The 22,453-nt window shown below is 32.0% G+C and overlaps 1 protein-coding gene across 1 annotated transcript; it reads right to left on the bottom strand.

Annotated features, from left to right (window-relative positions):
- Positions 1-320: 320 nt before the first annotated feature.
- On the bottom strand, positions 321-19,263 carry LOC140040079 (zinc finger protein 704-like). The gene is made up of 7 exons (XM_072085757.1): positions 18,578-19,263; positions 17,363-17,463; positions 16,015-16,361; positions 7,314-7,411; positions 6,637-6,844; positions 6,293-6,379; positions 321-4,591 (listed from the first exon to the last, which is right to left on the bottom strand). The coding sequence occupies exons 1-7, from the start codon at positions 19,069-19,071 to the stop codon at positions 4,388-4,390; spliced, it is 1,539 nt and encodes a 512-aa protein (XP_071941858.1). The 5' UTR covers positions 19,072-19,263; the 3' UTR covers positions 321-4,387.
- Between the last annotated feature and the right edge of the window lie 3,190 nt (positions 19,264-22,453).

Here is a 22,453-nt window from a genome sequence, read left to right as displayed (position 1 = left end):
TTGATCAAGGGCTTCTCTCGTCCAGTGCCCACCTTAACCAGAAGAGAGGCATGGGCCAATATATCTGAGGCAGATACTAGATGCAGGGGCTGCCATAAGAGTCAGCAGTGCTGATTTCAAATGCCTAACAGGACTCCAGCTCCATATAAAGCTCTAACCAGGCCCAACGTTGCTTTACTTCGGTGACCTTCAGCGTGGTTAAGTATTGCGTCCACAGACCACAAGAAGGTGTCTAAAGGAATACCAGCACATGGGCTGGAATAGTTTTCAATACTCAAAAACTTTACTTTTTTAAAGGCCAATAAAAAATAATAAATGTATCAAGTTTAATAAATGTTTATTGAAGAAAAAAATGATTACAATTCATAAAAGATAAAATATTTACATAATGCATTAAAAAATGCATAATATTTACATTCCTATTTTATAAACACATGCAACTGGACACCTGTATAATATGTAAATCAGTTACATAGCCTCTGACCTTTACAATAAAAATAATGTACAAGAATATCAAGCTTGGTTCCCACTTGGATGCAAGAACTGCAACGCAATGTGAGTTGACCAATCACAAGTGATTGTTGGGATGATCCATCGTGTTGTGATTGGTCAAATTATTCTGCATTGCACTTATGTCCTTGTATTGTGTCCGAGTGGAAATTAAGCTTTAGAATAATAAAACAAAAATTTTAGTACAGTATGTTGATGTGCATATAAATTGAAAGAAGTAGTTTCGAATGATTAATTTATATATTGTGCGTAAAATATGATGTTATTGAATGAAAACAATTGATAAAATAAAAGAATTTTATTTTAAGATCTGTCTACACTATATCAAACATTATTTGACAAAAAAATGTGATATGCCCATATATGGACATGATGATGTCATACCAATACCATATTTGGGAACATCTCATTTTTTTGTCAAACTAGTTTCATAGTGTGGACAGAGCTTAACAAACAGTACCAAACATTAAAACATAATTGAATGTGCATTTAGTAGTAAAAAATAAAAGTTTTTAAAAGTTTTATACAATACATACACTAACATAAGTTAACTATTACAATAAATTCTATATAACAATGACATTAATAATGACATTATCCGTGTAATATTTTACAAAGTGCAACCAATGTTAAAATGATAATGTTATATTATCTTAAATGACATCTTTAAATGACATTTATATTATATAGATCTATAAATTAAAAGCACGATTTCTCTTATGAAAAAAAACCCATTATAACATTATTAATAAATAGAAAAAGTGAAGAGTTTAAAATCTGTAATATGCTTATGGCATATACGTTTCTTACCTACAATGTACAACAAAAATAAATCATTTATTTTATAATACTTTACTGGACCCAAACCATCTCCTTTTCCACAAAAAAATAGGAAAAAAGTTTAATAAACAGTAATAAATAATATTAATATTTGATGATAAAAAAAGGGAAAACTATCATGAGATTTATGGGAATGCCCCTTTAGTTAGTTACTATCTTTCGTTTTTATAATAAAACAAATCTTTTAAAGTTTTTTTTACTGCAGCAATTAACATTATTTTTGTTTTCTAGATTTTTGTAAACATTATTATAAACTGCTTTCCATAAATAGTTTTTACCAAGTTCTTATATACACAAATAAATATAAGCATTGATTCGAATATAAGCCCATATGTTCTATTTCACTCATTTATAAACCCCAACCTGAATAATCAATAACTTCTTCACTGTCCAAGTTATGAAATTTGGCAAAAATTTTAGGATGAGATTTTATCCAAGAATTGTGTCCAAAATTAGCATAAATTAGTGTAAATACGGTCATATTTGGTTAATAGAATAATAAAATTTGATAATCAAAAACTTCCTAATTTGGAGCAAAACCAACAACATTTGAACTTTCTTCAAATTTTTATTTACAGAACAAGGTGAAAGAATAAAAATATGGACAATAATATTATTATTTAAATAAAACATGAGATTTTCATTAAATATCAATACCTATCGCGATGGAGAAGCACACTAGATTGTTCAAATACTGGGAAAAATATTATTGAAAGATAAGAGAATAGAATCAATAAACAAAATAGTTTAATTTATATATCTTTGTATTTTTTTGTAATCTAAAAAAATTGTGTTGCGAATCCGTTCTTACTGCTTTGGCCATTTTATATGAATCTTTTTTTTTAAATAAAAGAACCAAAATAAAGTATAACGCTGGATATATGGAGCAAAATGGTACTGTATGCGCATCCATACAGACATCTCTCTCTTAGTTGTCAGTTTTGGGAGTTCTTAATCAAAACGTTGTTGTTCAGGTATAGGCCCACCTCAAAGTGGGTGGGCTTGAATAATAATAATTGAATCATATAACAATAAATATAATAATAAAAGCAATAATAAGCTAACAATAACATTAATACATATTTATTTACATTTCAAAGATAATGCAGCCATGTTGATGGAAATATATACAGAAAATATCGAAGATAATTACAATTACCTCCTTGTTTACAAAAAGTACTGATTTTGCGACTTTAAAATCATTAATAATTTTAATAATGCTTGACATTGCAAAGTACTTTGAAAGTCCATTCCTATTTTCGAATGGTAAAATCCTCATAAAAATGTTCTTAATCAAGTTTTATAAGCTAATTAGTCAATGGATATTGTTTGACCAGAGTGTATTAGTTGAGGGTCTGGATGTGGCAGACTAATGATGTTAGAGGTCTGGATGTGGGAGACTAATAAACTGCATTGCTCTAAAGCATTTTTAAGTAAGACTGTAAATTTATTAATTAACCAATCAAATCAATTTGCCCATATATGGCCATATGAACATCTGTCAGGATAGACGTTGAATGTAAAAAGAAATTTGTGCGCTAAATTTAAGCATGATTTCAGCTTTTTATTACCAACTCCGTCAATTAAAACACTTTTCTCATTACATGCAAATGAAGGAGAGGTAGAGAATAGTATGTATAGTTGCTAGGCATCCAATGCATGCTATAGTTGCCATGACTACACTTGTTCTTGTTGTAGTAGGTAGGTTTTTAGGGTACATGTAATTGTAAACATATCAATTGCTATTACAGTATCATTATCTCTTGTTTAAATGAACAACTCTGTTCAGCAATGCATTGATGCCAAAGTTTTCTGAGGTAGAAGAGAATATTTTTTAAAACTTCAAATTCATTTTTATCCTAAATAAAACTTTAATACATGCTCCTCAAAGACTTTATTAATTTACTAAACATCCAATTAAAGACCAGGTAGATGGCCTGTTGAACACAATCGCGACCCTTTGATGCGCCACTATACTACGCAGATCAAAACATATTCTACATATGCTCAGAAACGTATGAGAATACGCAAGATAGGTGACAGCTCCTTAGGCATTGTGGGAAGAGAAGCAACAAACTGATTCTATTTTATTTACTCTTATTTCTTATATTGAGAAATTGTATTTTTATTGAAATTGAAATATATTAAATGATATTTTTTTTTTTAAATTAACTTTAAAATTGCTTGAGATAATCTAAGTTATCTTATTAACATAAAAACCAGTTTATTTTGAAAGAAAATACTTTTACCAAACTATCAAAAATAGTTTCTTCAATTATTTATTTGTATAAATATTACTTTTTCTTTTAAAAGTGTTTTTTTATGTTAGTTTTTTTTTAAAAGGTGGTTTGTCGTTCAATCAATACAGACAGCTCAACGCAAATGTGTATTGCACCAACATGTTTTAATATTAACAATTTTAGGTATAAAAACCCCCTTTTAACATTATTTTTAACCAAAAATAAATATTTTTATAAAAGGCTTCAGCTCAGCAGAATTATTTATCTTAAATTTGAATAACTTAAAAAAGTTTCCCAAAACAGAAAATAAAAATTGTCAGAAAATGATACCGGCTTGATTAGAAGTCAGGGGTAAACCCACCCTGGGACACAACCTTTCCTAATAAAGGTTGACCAACTAAAATCAATTTGGTCCAATATGTGGTGGCAAGCCTGTTGCCAGGATTTTTACAGACTGGTTCTTTTTTCCACAAAGGGGGAAAAAATCGTCATGAGCTATTCCTATTTACCATTATTTTCACAGCTAGTTTTAAAAGGGCACTTTAGCAAAAAAAAAAAAGTTTTTTTCAACTATCTGGCTTAGATGGGATTATACCAGTCAGAACTGTACAGTTTATATTAACCTTAACCATTTACGAATAAATTACCTACAGTATGAAGGTGGGGGAAAGTATCATTAAAACAAAAGTACGGAGAAACTATTTAATAATTATTATTATTATTCTAAATAATTCCTCCATGATACAAGAATGACAAACTGGACTTTTCTGCAAATTATAATACATAATAGACGATGCTTAGTTGAACCGCGTGCATGCCTTTTTCCATCTGCACTGCGTACACCACATATGTCTGTTATCCATTCCGTAAACCTTACGACATTTGCGCCCATCACTTCTAATCCTGTTGGGTGCGTGAAAGTCACTGGACTTAGGAGAGGCAGCCTGATGTTGTTGCTGTCTCTGCTGAACCACGTTCAACTTATGAGTATGGATTGTCATCTGAAAAAACAATGGAAACAAATAATATATTCATAATATTAATGAATATTCAAAAATTGTTATTCAAATAATGATTATTCATCAGTTGAATGAGAGGAATGTTTTCATTGGTTTAAAGTTTAAAACGTTAATGAATATTCATTATTTGAGCATTCAAAAGTAGTAGTTTCATTATGCCATAAATGTAGCAACTAGAAGGAAGGTCAAAAGTCTGTGTAGTCGTTGCAGGCATTGAGAAGACTTGATTCTACCTATGAAGGGGTTGACGATGCTGTTAATTCTTATCTCCATGATGCATATCATCACCTTGATTCAAAAAGAAATTATGTACGGTCTATATTTTTCGATTTCTCCAGTGCTTTTAATACTATTTTACCACATGTTTTAATTGATAGATTATTAAGTTTTAATGTCTCACCTCAGCTCGCCAAAGTTATATATAGTTTTTTGATTAATAGACCGCAGATGGTTAAGTGCAATGGTATCCTATCCAACAAAGAATCTACCAGTGTTGGAGCTCCTCAAGGATGTGTTATCTCTCCAATTTTGTTCTCTTTTTATTCTAGTAGTTTTAATATTTTAAGCAAAGATTGCAATATTGTAAAATACGCTGACGATACTGTAATTAGTGGTTTTCTTTGCGATAGTAAGCATAATGTAAATGAATTTGTTAATGAAGTTGGAAGATTTGTTAATTAGTGTGAAGATATGAACTTAATACTTAATATTACTAAAACCAAAGAGATGATAATAGATTTTCGTAAAACTGCAGTTGAACATAATGTAATAACTATTAAAGGAACCGAGGTTGAAAGAGTAACCCAATACAAATACTTAGGTACTATAATTGACAACAAATTAAAATGGGAGTCAAACTCTCTCATGATTTCCAAGAAGGCATCTCAAAGGCTCTACTTTCTCAGAAAACTCAAGCAAATTAGAGTTGATAACACTATTTTAATTCTATTTTATCAAAGTATTATTCAAAGTATTTTATCTTTTAGCATTGGATGTTTTTATGGTAACTTTACTGAAAATGATAAGAAAAATATTGAGAGACCACGTAAAATTGCACAACGTATTATTAAAGCTGATCTTACGCCTTGTTCATTTATCTATGAAAAGAGTATTCTAAAAAAAAGTAAACAATATTATGAAAGACCCCACTCATCCGTTACATTACTGTTATAACTTAAATAGATCAGGCATTAGGCTACGACCTCCAAGAGCAAATCTTTGTAGAACTAGAAAATCCTTCGTTGTAAATAGCATTCATATTTTTAATTCTAATGTAAGACGTTAATGCAATTTTTAATAGTTTTACATTTTTAACAGTATTTTTAACTTTTTATCTTGTATTTTTAATCTGTTATAATACTGCTCGTTTTTAAATTGTTGCAATATTGTTGTTTTAATCTACCAAGCAAAGTGAATTTCCATTTTTATGGACAAATAAAATTTCTTGAATCTTGAATCTTGAAGAGAGTGAGTCTCGAATCCTTGCTGATATTATGGCTATGGATGGCTATGGATGGCTATGGATTATTGTTCTTAACTCATCAATAAATTTCCTTTATTCATCTAGAATCAGTTATCCAAATGACTATTCATCATGTACATACAAAGCAAGCACTTTCAGCTTACAGATGTTTTTAGTTAACGAGGCAAAGTTAAGTTACATAACGTAAAGAGCATAATTACCTCTGCTGGTGCGGATGTGGCTTTAAACTCTGGCTGAAAACTATGCTGCCAAGAAAAGGTGTCAGCAATTGGCACAGGCTCAGCATTCTGTAAGCAATAATAATAATTATGTAGATGTGTACTAGGACATGAGGTCAGAGAATGAAAGGTCCTGGTTGACATGTGGCACACTGCCCACTATACATCCTGCAAGTCAACAAACTTAATTTGTGTACAGTGCATTGAAATGTTACATTATATCATGATTATATTATATATATTATAAAATATAAATAATAATATTTCATTCTTTATATAAACAGGCTCTCAATGCTCTGCAAAATGCAAACAATGTCGCCACCTACCATACTGACTGTTCGTTGTTTCTGCATGACCTGTTTTGGCTCATCGTGAATCAGGGGTCGTGCCATGTCAATATGACTTGATGTTGGTGGTGGAGAGGATGTGGTCATGTTGGCAAAGCCCTCAGATACTGTATCTATCGTGCTGTCAATCTCAGTATAATAGAAATCTTCTTCACCATCATCACTGTCATCATCTTCCAATGGTCTCCTGTAAATGATAAAATATAATAACATAAAACCAAAGACGTTTATAACAATCATATGAGTAGTAGGAGACAATGAGGGGTGCGGTCCTTAATAAAGCTTGGTTCGAATTTGGACATAACGGAACAACGTAGCCACAACACAAGTGAGTTGACCAACCACAAGCGACTTCATTTACAAAGGTGATGCTAAAGAGGCGGATGACAAAGAAGTAGAAAATGATGGTGGTGTTCATATTTCCTCTTACCTTTTTTCAAATTACTTCAGATATTGAGATATTCTAAACTTTACATTGGAATTACATAGTAAACTAAGCCATACGTTAATAGTGTTAATTAATTAATTAATATGCAACCAGTTAAAACAGGGGAGTTGAAAAATAGGTTCTAAATAACTCCCTCGTTAAACAATGATTATGTCATTTCTTTTCATTTTCATTTTAATTTTAAAATGACAATTCAAATGACACTCACTTAAGATGAACGGTCCTGACGTGTTTCTCAATTCCTTGACGCGTACACAACACCTTTGTGCAGCTATTCCATCTACATTGATACAATTTCTTTGAGCCCTAAAAAAAACATAAGATGTGTTCACATGCATTAGATTTAATCATGACTGGAGCAGATTTAAGCTGATCCAAATCAGAGTGTTAGTGTGATCACACTCTCTTATATTTCTGTGCTGATAACTCTACATCTAAAGCTCTGTCTACACTATCAAACTACAGCAGTTTGACAAAAAGGTGTGATGTGCCCATATATGATACATATCACTACCATATTTAAGCATATCACTACCATATTTAAGCATATCACTACCATATTTAAGCATATCACTACCATATTTAAGCATATCACTACCATATTTGGGCACTGCACAATTTTTTTGTCAAACTAGTTTGATAGACGGTGTAGAAAGAGCTTAACTGATAAAAAGATGGTCTTTATATCAATGATAACACCATAAATCACATTTTGTTGGATATGAAATTTAAGCTGTGAGTGTTTGCAGATAAAGATGGCCTTTGATTGGTTATTGGGAGGACGATTGATCTTGTTTTCAGACACGAGCAGATTGGGTTGCATAAAACACTTTCTTTTTTTCAACCTACTGACGATTAATCAACCACTGGTTCCAACCCAATAAATATGAAATTTGGTAACCAAATTTGGTAGACAAAATGTAAAGCTTTTTTTATTCTTAGATGAAGACAAGGTGCCTGCAAATTCTCTCAGTTTTATTTTTTTTACCAAAATGCACCAGAATCCGGTACCTAGTACCTATGACTGACTATAGTGGCTGATCAAGGATTTTGAAGAGGGTCTAAAAATTGTAAAATGAACTGCTACTTCCCATCTTTTGCATTGACATTTTTGAGTTGGGTCTGCATGCCTTGTAGCTCCGTCACTGCCCTGTTTATTATGAACAGACGTGGGACAATTGTTACCTTAATGTAATTTTTTATCATAACTTTCTTTTTATAGCAATCTAAATGTTATGCCTTTTGGATTTTTGTTCTACTATTTTACCTTCTTATTTTAAGTGTTTTATATTTAAAATAAAGTCAAGTCAAGTATCATTTATTATCATTTGTTTTAAGAAAAAACATAGAAATTCTGAAATTTTGAAAGGATGATTTTACTAAACAAACAGAATATAAACAGTGGTAAAGTAAAACTAGAAAGAGATTACAGTGATATTATGCAATCTACCTTGTATTGTACGTCATTATTTGCTATTTATAGTTGATGGTGTTTTCCAGTCATGTTTAAATATAAACCATTGTATACAATTAATCACACCATAAGTCACCTCTCAATACATCCTTTCACTTTAATCATGACAATATTTATACAAATTATATTATAATGGGATAATATAGGAAATAACATGAAAACATTGTGATTAAGAGAGAATAGCAAGGTGCGAGTATTCCAAATATATTTGAAGGGCACATAATTGCCCTCACTAGCTAATTGTTTAGCACAAATTCTCAGTTATCTTCCCCTCCCCCTTCATTTTCAAGGCTATATCACTTCACTTGCATTTTTTAATTTAATATTCTTATTTATGGAATTTACCAGGTTTTAACCACAAACACAGTTTCTATCTTTAAGTATATGATGCAATAATCAATTTCTAAATAAATGACGTTTAAGTTTATTTTTACATTCATTGGTATTTCCAACAAAATGAAGCATTATATAATATATAGATGACTATACTACTATATATATAAATCAGATAATTTATTTATTCCCCACCCCCATCCCCCTCCGAAAAAAAAGAAGTCTCCATAATAAGGGACCTATCACTGAGTATGGATAGTATAAGATCAAGTCAAGTTCACATTATTATATAATAATAGTTTCAACTCTCTCTATCATTACCCAAAAGAAAGGCCTGAAAATATGTTTTTTTTATATAGTTGTTAGTATGTTATAAGGTATGTTCACACACACAGTTTCTATATCTATATAATCATAAAGGATCCCTTTAAAATAATAGTATAGTATTAGGCCCTGTTCACACAGCCTACAGAAGAATAACAAGCTCTACAAAGTTGTAAAAAGTTTTTTATTAATGGAAGTCATGTAAACTAATCCAATTCAACAATGCATGCTGGGAAACCACGATGCGCTGGTGTCCTTGTCAGTTCCGAAGTAGGTCAACCGGATCATGTGACAACAATTGTACTTTCCCAAGTTTTGTATTCTTTGAAAATGTCAAAACTTTTCACTGTCTTTTTACCTTCACTCTTCTTCCCTTGAATCATACCGTAAACTAATAAGTAATTATTGGTTGAATAGTATAATTAGCGTTTAATTCAGAACACTGTATATTATGTGGCATAATGATATTAATATCCTGCAAAAATAACTGTATGCGATACATTTTGAAACAGAAATGCTCCTTAATTTAAAAAAAATAAAGTTATAGTCTTATACACATTTTTAAATTATAATAACAAATATAAATATTTGTTATATAATGTTGTATTAAAGTTAATCATTTAATTGTAGTAAGTATTATCAAATTGGGATGGCTAAGAAAGAAATTAAAAGCAATTTCAAATTAATCTTTTAAAATTATTTTGAGGGAGTAAACATTGAAATTGATTGAATTGTAATTTATTAAAAATAATTTGAAATAAAAACACATAAAGAAGGCTTCAACTTTCATAATTCAAAAGTTCAGTTCCTCCTTCAATTTACAAAACTATAATTGTGTATTACTATGTACTGTTGTATGTTTTCTGGCATAGACCCAATGGCATGCAGCAGGCAATAATGCTCAGGGCTGCCACAGAGACCTGGAAAAAACATCAATGATTTTCCAGTTGTTCTGCCACCTTAGGGTTTGTTTTACTAGAAGAGTAAACACAAAATACAACATGACACAGACCTCGCAAGTCTTCCGATAATCGTCGAAATCTCCCGATATCGCCTTTTCCTAATTTGTTGTCAAACAAATTATGTATTTGTAGCCTATTTTTAACAGCTGTCATTATTTTATTTAGCTTACAATTTTTTTTGTTTCAATTTTGTAAAGACAAAAGCAATACACTTTAATATTAAAATGTAATGGTTTCGTCATGACCCCTAAAGCCGTTGGTTTTGTAATATACAATAATCAGTGATCGTTAGACCATAACCAGGCATGCAAGACGTTTTACTGGGATACAAAAAGACGAGATAAAGAAGGCGTGTCTGGTAGAGGCTGTTAGATAATAAGGCATGTCTCCTCTGGTAGAGGATATTATATAATAGAAAAGGCATGTCTCCTAATCTGGTAGAGGATACTACGGTGTGTTTTCTAATCTCGTAGAGATGGTGTCTCCTAGAAGTTGTTCTAAGTTCAATCATATTATAAGCTAGGGAAGAAACAAATACTAGGACACTGTTGGTTTTCACTTAGATTTCACTGCACTATTCAGTTTATTTGTAGCCTGTAATGTATTGATGTAATAATCAAATAAATGCTCAATACAAATACATAATACCGTAGTTATATAGTTTTCTATGGGAGAGATGCATGTCAAAATTATTGTATCATATAGTTACTGCAGTAATTACATTTGTTTACTCACTTTACTGGTTTAAATGTATTATTTAGCAAGATTTTTGAAACAATAATTTTGATATGGAACCTAAGATCAGTCTGCACGACATTATCTCATAAACAAACATACTTTAATACATTTGAAACATTTGAGGTTAAAAGCAATAATAAAAAACCCTTATTTATGCTTCCATTTCATCAATCAATATGCTGGTCTGCGAGTTTGCATATAAATTTTTTTTTTCTCAAACGGATGTACAAGTGTTTTTCATGGAAATAATATCTTACAAATGTTAAGTGTATTAATTTAGTATTGCATTATTAAATTTATTCTTTATCAAAAATAATGTTAATTTTATTTTTAAAGCGAATGAAAAACAAAGCTAATATTATTTTCAATTTTATAAACTATTTGTAAATGTTTACAAAATTATTTATTTTTGTCAAATTTGACATTTAACAAAAAAAACTGTGTTATCATATTATTGTAGCTTGTTCTCTCATCCCATAATTCAACATGATTGTTTTCTGACAAATGAGGAACTTGTTTTAACATCAAAATGTTGTAAACATTATAAAATAAATTATAATTTATATATGATTATTATAATAATATAGTATTTATTTTGTTGGAGTAATTAAATAATTATGTGAAGCCCCAGAGCACAATAACTGACCCGTCAAACCTTTTTTAAAGTAAATTATAAAACACCTTTTTCTGACCTCTCAGCATTTTTCATATTATGGTTTTGGTCTTTGAATGATTATTGAAATTGATATTTCAGTGCCAAACTGAAAATCAATATGAAAATATGAATATCATTAGTTACTCATGAATATTCATGTTGCTATGCATGAGCTATACAAAATCAGTAAAACAGTATTTTTTTTACAGTTTTTATTTTTAATTGTTTGAGAATTATTTGTTATTTTAAACTAAACATTTAAATTTTAAATCATCATTGTAAATTTACAATCAGGGGCACACTCAAGGGACGTGCTTGCTCTTGAAGAACAGATTTTTAATAAGATTAATTCACAGAAATAATGTCTAAATTTATTATTAAATAATTTGTACATTCTATGCCTTTTTTTTAATTCTAAAAGTATGAAAAAAAATGACTACCGTATAGTTAATAAAGTCAAAATGACTACCGTATAGTTAATAAAGTCAAAATGACTACCGTATAGTTAATAAAGTCATTTATTTTTGCCTAAGACAAAGTACATATAGTAGTCAATCTAATTTTTACATTTAAACCATAAAGCTATATTCAACTTTATTTGGAAAATAGCGTTTTTATAGATTGCTGAAGATGCTTCCTGAACGATATTAATGTTTAATTAACTGTAAAAAGTTTGATAAATTGTTATGAATGACAGTTGAGAAACCGCGCAACTTCCGTCCTCTACTCTATTGACTATTGACCCTATGTTCAACTATTTGATTTAGAAAAAAAAGCACATGTTAAGGACAGCCAGTAAGAAGAATCTATGAAAAAAAACAATGCACTACACCAACATTAATTTAAATATTATTATTATTACACAATTTGATTGTAAAAACAATTTAGAAAACATATTGAGTTGAAGCTATGAAAGTAGCGACACTTAATTACTTAAAAAGAACAAGCAAGAACCAAATTAAAATGCAAAACACTTTACACCCCAAACAAATTTATTCATATCATATTTTGGCATCTTTTTTATAATTTTGAGTATAGGACATTCCAATTGTTTTTATCTGTATACAAAAGTGTTATAATATTATACTAAAGGTTATGTTACAACCTTCCCTAGATCATGATACTTCAGTGACAGTAAATGCTTTTTAAGTGGTAGGTTGTCATCCTACATAAGAGGCCTAAAATAATGACAGGCTGCTAATTAGCACACTATCAGCTGTCTCAATTATTAAGTTGAAGGGTGGTTAATAATAGAAATGCCTGAAGTTTAATATAAAGTAAATAAGCTAAATTTAAATATTAAATTAAAATGTTTCATAAATACTATAATACAAAAGTACTTAATTTAATCATAATTCAATGTATATTCTAAAATGTAATGTCTTTAAATCGATTAAGCCTTTATTATAGTATTTGAGGGCCCCTTGATTGTCAGCATATGCTGTTTAGGGTCACCCTCACTAAATAAGGTTCAATCAAATAAAATATTATTATTAATAGAAGTATTGAATAGGTAAATACTGAATGTAAATATTTAAGTTGTTTTTTAAAAATGAAGAGCTGTAAGAGCAAAGATACTGGCATGTTTGACCTAAATCTATCCTCTAAAAATACCTTTCCTACTAATCCACTGTCCTGCACTATTTTCTTTTGTTCATTAATATTATAACTCAATCTGAAAACTGCTGACCTGGGAGATATAAAATAACATCCCTGCACCAAAGGTTAAAGATCAGCAGCAGGAACAATAGTCATATTAGCAAGTAGTAATTGGCAGCTGATCAAATATATTGTTAGTATGACGATACCGATACCAAGAAACACCGGCGAAATCTACTCTAAATTAATTAGCTATGCATGCTACAATTAGTATTTCCCCTTCTCTAATATTTTTCCATTTCATCTGTAATGGAGTTGTACAGTTAGCAGATCCAGGATGTTTAAATAGGGAGAGCCAATAAAAAAAATGGTGAAATTAAGCCGGCTGGAGTCCCCTTTATATCACCTATGTATGCCATAGCTTAGTAATAATAAATAACACCAGCTTCTCAGTGACTTGGTTTACCTGAGTTTATTTTATAAGGCCTTTTCTATTTCAAAAGTACAGGTTCCTCCGAATTATACAGATTATGTGCCAACTGAATTTTTACAATAAAAAAAACTGGTTCTGTCAGTGTCAGGTTCAACAGATTTGAGGTCAAATTGAGAAAGTAATTGTGTTTCTGCTAAAATGTTATTGGAAATGATTTAAGAACGGTTCCCGACACTTGATTCAATTGGCCTCTTTAAAATGTTTTTAAGATAAATTCTTTTTTTGCAGTTTTTTGCATGGACCCATTTCTGCTAGCAAGAAAAAACCTGTATTATTCACTTGCTCAATAGAAACGATAGGTTTACAAACAGAAGTTTGTTTATATATAGTGTGACATGCACCATTAATTAAAGTCAGTGTGCGTTATTCATCATGTGAAAACTGATCAACTGTGACTCGGTAAGCAAACATATTTAATAGCTTTATTTTTAGAATAACAATATATTGATAAGTAGAGTAGTTACAGTGGAATAATATAAGCTGCCATATTGTGACATTAGAGTTACTTACTGTAGAAGATTTCCTACAATCTTCCCAAAATATCTCTCCATAAAATCAAGGTACCTTTTTACTCAGTAAACAAACAAGAATCTCAATGAATGGCATTAAACTGCAAATTAATCATTCTACTACTGAAACAGTTTTTAAATTCTCCTTTTCTGAATAACTTTACCAAACATCTCCCCTTCTCCATAACTTTCACTTTCCCCCAATCACAGTAGGTTACTTCTACAGAAATTCTATACAGCAACAACATCAGCTACATATACCAATAGACCACGGCATTGAACATTCAACACATACTAATCTTAAACAACATTCATTACCAGATTCATTACTCCTAATTAGGGGATACTCTACCAATGACATGATTGCAGCTAACATATTTACATAGAATAACACCTGGTTTGAAATCATTAATGTATGTATTTTATTAGGGTCATTTAGCAATTGTCACATGTCACATGGCTGTTCTATTAATGAAATATTGTTAACAATGTATGTTGCACTTGTGTTCTTGATAGATATATGGTTAAACATAGCTGAGTTGTAGTACGACATCGTCACGGAATTCATACGATTTTTAAAGTGACCTGTTGGTGACCTACAAATGGGCAATCATGATGATTGATCAAGAGAGGCGATTTAGAATTAAAAGATGTTATCCCTTATTAAATAAAATAGGGATATTTGATAAGTGGAGTTTGTGACATAATAAAGGAACAATACTTTTGATGTCCTAGCTAGTCACTTTGTTAAACAAACAATAACATTAACAAATATATTTCAACAATTGTTTGACAGAGTCAATAACGTAGCAGTTGTACTTTTAGGATAATCCATTTTGAAAGAGGTGAGATGTATACTAAACGGTTACAGTGGCATAGCGCCCACTGGCTAAATCCAGTGGCCCAGTATTAAAGGGCCCCAGAGCATGAGGCCAGCGTTGTAGGCCCCTTAAAGAATGTTACACTATGACCCTTAATTTCCCCACAGTGTTAAAGCCTCTGCATGGTTGTAGTCATTTGAATCAAAACAACCGGTTTTTGATCAATGTCAAACATCAATTCGATGATCTATTTGATTTCAAACAGAAAGAAATTAAGCAGGCAGACTAAAGATTATTATAATGGTATTATAGATTCACTGTACTAAAACATTATAAATTCAGTCTGAAAGTGCACTACCTTAAGCATAGTAATTAAAACCATGGCCGTAACCCACATTCAACATTAACAAGTAAACTGGTGTAAATGTAATGCTGCTGTCTGTAAATTAATAAGTTCAAAACACTATGAAATGAAATAGAGCCAGGAATACTGTCTCACTAGTGACGGCTCTAGATGCACTTATCCAAGTATAGCCCAAGACATTGGTTCTAGCCTCATAATAGGTAACCATATTGATTAGAGCAGTAATATGCTGTAATTATAAAAGGCTGTTCCCAAGGTCAAAGGTCAAATACACACAATATACAATGAGTTGAAGGTTGGGTAGAATAGTTTTGGTGCATACAGAGTATGTGCTTATTCCATTTCAGAGTAAGAACTAAGATGTGATTCTATTACCATTAACACAATAAGGAACAAGTACAACATTTGTAGGTGTCCTTTAGGAAAGATGTTTTTTTTTCTAATTGCCTGGTTCTTTGGATGGGATGTTAAGCTGTTGGTTCCGTGTGTAGATAAATACACATTAAAATATTGGACAATGCACTTTTTTATACATTTTACATGAAACAACAAGTTACAGATCTGCAGATGTACATTCCTTTCTCATTAATTAGTTTTTGATTGATAATTGATTTTGATCAAAAATGCAATAACTCACCTTTTTCAATGGGGTATTCTCTTCGACTTCAAACTCCGCCCCACAGTCAAACACATCAATACCTTCATCCAACGACAAACTAAACACCTGCGCAGGTGGACCGAACGATGGTTCCACCAAGGACCGGCTACCTCCCTCATACTCCATCTTTTCCGTGCCAGCCTGCGGGCTTTCACGATCGCTGTTTGAAGATGCAGATGGAGAAGGGATCCACCTTGTGTTATCAAAGCTAAACCTACCGCTGGATGCAGAACCTAGGCTGCTTGGTGGTGCGTTGATGGTGGCGGGAGACCAGGATGATGACAGGCCATGGCGGGCTGGGCTAGATGGACTAGGTGGCTCCCCAACTGAAATTTAATGGAAAAATTACTACTTACTCGTCAGTTATTTTCATAGACAATGTGCAGCATATTTCTTTATTAAAACTTCCCAAACACTGTAAATCCATATAATTATATTACATGGATGGCCGGGTACATAGTGTCTCTACTAGTTCATGTTTGTGAAAACATTGTCTTCTTTAAAATTTGTTTTTTCTTGATCAAAATAGCCTTGCACCATACATACATTTTATTTAGTATTAAAATATATTTTGGCAAACAAAAATAAAGGAAAACTCTATACTGATTATCCTGTTATCAAACCACAGAGACGTTATTGTATTTTAATGCCATATTTGGATGTATTTTGGCCATATTTGGAGGTCTTTTGGCCATGACCTCATCACTGTATATTCTATCAATTGTAGGTAAACCACACCACTCTTCTTATCAGCACTTGGCTGGCCATTAGCCTCCCTGATAACACTGAGAATTATTGGTCATGAATATTCTAATTGAGTCAATTATTGAATAAACAATCATTATATAAATTTGGTATATGGCTGTACAAATAGATGTGGCCTATGGCTGCACAAACAAGGTACACACATAACCTCACTTTGAATTCAAACAATGGGCGTACTTGCTAAATTTGACCTGTCTGGACTTGTTCAAACAAGGCAGCTGGACCATATTAAACATTCATGATCATAACAACAAGATATAAACTGTTGTTCCATAAATAATATTGTCTATATTTGGTATGTACTTAATTAAAATAGTTTTGATTTTGTAACATGTTTGTATAACATGTGGATGTGTTTAAATTGTAGTTTTTTAAATTTTCTTTCTAATAATTTTGGATGCATTACAGTATAACAAAGAGAAATTGACAGGAACAGAACAAATTGTAAACCATCCAGTGATAATGATAAAGATGAGGAAAAAGCACCCCACCAACAGTAATAAAAGAATGTTGTATTTGAAAAGAATTATTGGAGGAAAATATAATGAAATTGAAAATTCACCTCCACTTCTGAATCCTGGACTGCACGAGAGTGACGTAAGAACCATAGCGGCCATAACGTCTTCCATTGATGGTTCTTCATCTATTTTGGGTGCTTTTGGACTGAAATCATTTAACCACAAAATAATTTAATTTTATGTCTTAAAAAATAAATGTTTTACCATATCTATAAATTTAGAGATATTATAGTATATCTTTATAGCACTATAAAAAATAGAAATGTCAGAAAGGGTTTTTATGAATATTATACCATGAATTCTTCCTTCCAAATATCCCTTTAAATTTATTATGCATGTCAATAACAAGTAATTTCATATTGAGGTCATGACCTAATTTAAAGTATTATCTAAAATGAAATTCTTGAACTGAGCCAAACTCTCAGTTTAGCAACAACACAGCCATAAGGAAGCTATGCAAATTAAGCACATGCTAAGTTGAGATATAAACAAACCGGCCGGCGCCCACAGCTCATTTGTTATGCATGAATAATCGCAAAACGCAACACACTCTTCTGCTGTGTTCTCTAGAGGCTAGCTAGCTGTGTCACTGCATAAAATGCTTGGCCTCACATATTACCATACAATGGATAGAGAAGTTGAAACGGAGCCAAGGTCGATGCAGTTGACAACCCTGAACGATGAAAACAAACCCAATATGACGTTTATCAAATCAGTCGCTGCGCCGCTAACAAACATTAAACAAACGAAATTTTTCGTGTATTTTACGTATCAAAATTCAAATTTAACATTCTAAATGTATAATGCAATATTTATTAAACGTTAATGACGGAATAAATTTATAAAATACATGTTTATTAGTCGATGAAAACAGAGCGGCGAATTTAGCATGCACGGAAAAATAATCTCCTCAGCTATCAACACGAGTTAATGACGTCACCGTATAGTTTTTTTTTTGTATTGCCTTGCAAAACATTGGCAATCTTCCAATAAAAGAAGACAATTTTCGCTGACTATATTAAAATTATATACAACATTGCACAACGTATTCTTAATAAATTTGTATGACGCAATCATGAAATTTGGGGGTTTCCAAGGTGTCCATAAATATCCTATAATAATAATGTGCATCCCTTTAAATTTAATATTTATGAAATATTAAATTTAAAGGGATGCACATATATAAAAAATGAATGACGTATTTATAAGCAAAAACAATGCACATCATTAAAATTTTAGCTAACGACTAATAGACATACCTGCTTGGAACGTCAATATAATTCGAGACATGCCTCTTTTTAGCTTCGGTAACCGAGATATCTGCAAGCTTCGAATAATCCGTATCATTGGACACCAGACGGGCAGATTTTCTACTTTCTAGCAGCCTAACATCATCCAATTTGACCTTCACCATCGTGTCTTCGTCGTCGTTCAAAACAATCAACACCTCGTTCGTCTGTTTCCGGTGTTTCTGAACAACACCTGAAATTTCGCGCCCATTGTGAGTGGTGAACACCGTCTGATTAAATTTCAGATGTACCTTTGAAACTGGCTGAAAACATGGTCCTACGATTTCCATATCTCGGTATGTTCTTGCATAACCGTCATCAAAGTGCACTATATATGTTGTATCGCCTCCTCCACGATTTTTGACATCTTTTATCACACCGGGATAGAACACCCCATCTTGCCACGGTGCGGCAACTCTTGTACCGATTATGGATCGTTTTGCCATTCTTCGGGAACCGTACATATTTCACCTCACACTCCCTCAACAAATTAGTCCTATTTCTACAAAGCCAAAAGCGTGATAAATACAATATGGTATTTCTAAATCAAAGTACAGCTTCTACTCCCCTGTACTCGATTCAAATTATCCTATTTTTGCTTGACAACAAGCCGCGACTTCGCCGGTAAAATCCAATCGTGTGTTTGTTTTCATTTTGCAGTAGGCGGAGCAAAGTAAGCGATGTACTATCAATTAGCGTTCCTATTGGACCGATTCCTACACACACTTTGCTGTGATTGGATGACGGTGAAATGACTGACAGTCACGATAAAAACAGGAAGTATTTACAGCGGTCACATGTTTCTTTGTTATGATTTAGGTTTTATTTAGCTATTACTCGTGTCAAAATTTGAGGCCAATTCTAATTAAAACTAATATATTTCTATAGCTGATTTGATCACAAAAATGAATATAAGGCAATCACCCATTCTGGCTAAGAAGCAAATGCATTTTTTAACCAAATATACGGGCTGAACTCAAAGTTTGAGTACGTGCTAAAAAGGGCGAATGACCTGTCAGCTGTGAGGAACTGCTTGGGATTTAATAAATTGGCTGTTCCAATAATTGTACATACTTATTCAATACGCGGCACCGGTTTGAGGAGAGAGGGGGTACATTTCACCACCTTTCTATTGAATGTCATACAACATTATGACGTAATGTTTAATTATAAATGTTTAATTGACTAACATAGTACAATTAAGTATGAAATTCATGCGCATATTGCAATATTTTCATTCAATATCACGCCGCTCATGGAGAGAGGGAGTAAAGCCAATCAACATATTCTGCAATAATATTATTACCGGCGTAACTCTGTGACGTCGTTTTATTTATATACATTATGTATATTCTGTACATTTGTATATTAACCGAGATACTTACTCAATAACAAACTAGATCGATCGAAAAATACTGCATTGAATGAAATTCTTTATAAAAATACTGAAAAGATGAAGGTTGCAGTAGCACATATGAATGATAATAAATATTAATGCCATGATGGAGCTAGGTTGGCCTACTGTTAAATAAAAACTAAAATCAAAATGGCCAGAATTAAAACCCACCATTTTATGTTATCGTGCAATTCGTGCATTTAAATTCGTAGCATGGTTGATCATTGCAATTAAATGTACGTATTGAAATCAGAGGTACTACTTCTGACATTATATTATTGGAAATGTCAACCATGAATTTCCGATCACGAAAAGATGCACATTTTTGTGTCACATTGGATGTTGTAGGCTACATTTTCCAGAAGCGTTTTAATAGCATGCGTCCGGTTGATCATAATGGGTGTGTAACGACTAAAGTACATTGAGCAGGTCAGTGGCCAAATGTTTAACTCCTCGTTAATTAAGTGTTGTGTCTTTTCAATACTTTTTTCAACTAAGCAATCCATTAGAGAGTATTGGTTACTGTAAAATTTCCTCTTTTAATACAATAAAAATAACATCATTTAAAAGGCCTATTAAATTACGTTATGATATAGAAAACAACTATCAACAACTAGTGTATTCTTTCCAATAAAAAAACGGAAATGCGCGCAGTGTCGTTGCTAGACGTGACGAAAGGAAGTACGTGCACGTGACGACGCGCGCGAGCGGAAATCCGATTTAATTGGGCGCGGGCAGGTCCATAATATTGAAAATGTAAGAGCTATAGGCGGCGCACTATAATTTAGTAACAAAGCCCATGATATTAATAGCAAAGATAGTATCTTTGGTAACATAGAGAGTACTTATAACATAGAGAGTACTTATAGGTACATTTAGAACAAACATTAGAAGAAACATAATTAAATCAATTATTAATAATTCAAAAATGTATTTAATATAAATAATAAGGAAATTATTACAAATATATATACATGCCTATTATAATATTATAAATTCAACCCATGTAGGGCCTACCTTGCACAGCAAGTCAGCAACAATTGTTAAAATAAAAAGAAATTAATAAAATAAATTAATAAATATAATATTACTATAGCACCATCAACATATAGCATAATCTCGTTATAACATTTATTACTGTAATAATGTATTAAAATGATTACTATGTATGTTTCCCTATTGGAAGACAAACGACAAAATGAGGGCGCCCTTTTGGAATCAGTGCGTCTCTGATCGGTGAATACTGTACATTATTTTTAACTTTTTTGGATTTTACAACAAATACATATGATTTCAATAATCGTTTTATAGAAGAAACGCCTTTTTGTAGAGCGAAAACAAATTATTCATTCGTAATTAAATGCTTCATATAATTGTTCCTACACATTAATTACTTTATATTTCATGTGTAGGCCTACAAGGCCAAATCTAGACAAACGATATTTTAAAAACCAACAGATGCACTGATAAAAACTCCAAACAACGAGAGGCAATGATTCAACGTTTAAATCTTTATTTGATCATCATCAGGAATGGAGATAAATAAAGATCAAAACGTTGAATCGTGGCTTGCCTCTCGAAAGCGTTTTATTTGGTGGTTTTCTCAAATAAGTTGAGCAATGTATTATTATTTTACATTTAACAATAAAGAGATATGTAAATATATAGTTTGTTAAAAATACATGTTAAATTTGGCAATATATTGATTAGCAAGGCTTACAGCAGTGGTGGAGGAGTAGGGAAGTAAGTTTGTGGTAAGAGCCTAAACAGTGCTAAACATAGCCACTGCCAAACACCAAGATATCCCCACCACTTCAATCAACACCACCACAACCGCCCCACCCCCTCCAGCACCAAATAACCGCCCAACCTCTCCAGCACCACAACCACCCAACCTCTCCAGCACCACAACCACCCAACCTCTCCAGCACCACAACCACCCAACCTCTCCAGCACCACAACCCCCACCTCTCCAGCACCACAACCTTACATTAATTATCATTTAAGAAGTAGTAGACATAGGCCTACAGTTAAAAAGGTTAAGTAAATAGATGAACTTAATAAAGAGTTAGCATTATTAGGATGGTGCTGGTGTGGTGATACAACCTTTATATCGACCCTCGCTGTCAACAATGAACCACACAATGCAGGCCCATGTATTATACACATTACTGTAATGTCTGTGTACGTATCAATGTCTAATGTGACAGTTGAGGATAGGCCTACAATGTCACCATTCTGAGTGACCCTCTCTCCTCCCCATTCTACCTCAGTGGGCGTATCATCATCACGACGTGTTGCGTTCCAATAAAACTCCAATTTGTCCAAATAAGGAACATCAACACTTCTAATTGAACACTTCAACACAACTTCTGAGTCTTCTCGAGAAATATTACATTTTCTCGTATTATTACACTTAGTGTTATTTTTTGATAAAATTTCGATGCCGA

Source organism: Antedon mediterranea, chromosome 1 (assembly GCF_964355755.1).
Source record: "Antedon mediterranea chromosome 1, ecAntMedi1.1, whole genome shotgun sequence".
NCBI classification, from domain to species: domain Eukaryota; kingdom Metazoa; phylum Echinodermata; class Crinoidea; order Comatulida; family Antedonidae; genus Antedon; species Antedon mediterranea.
The sequence above is the reverse complement of the archived record's forward strand: the minus strand, read 5'-3'. Positions and strand labels throughout refer to the sequence as shown.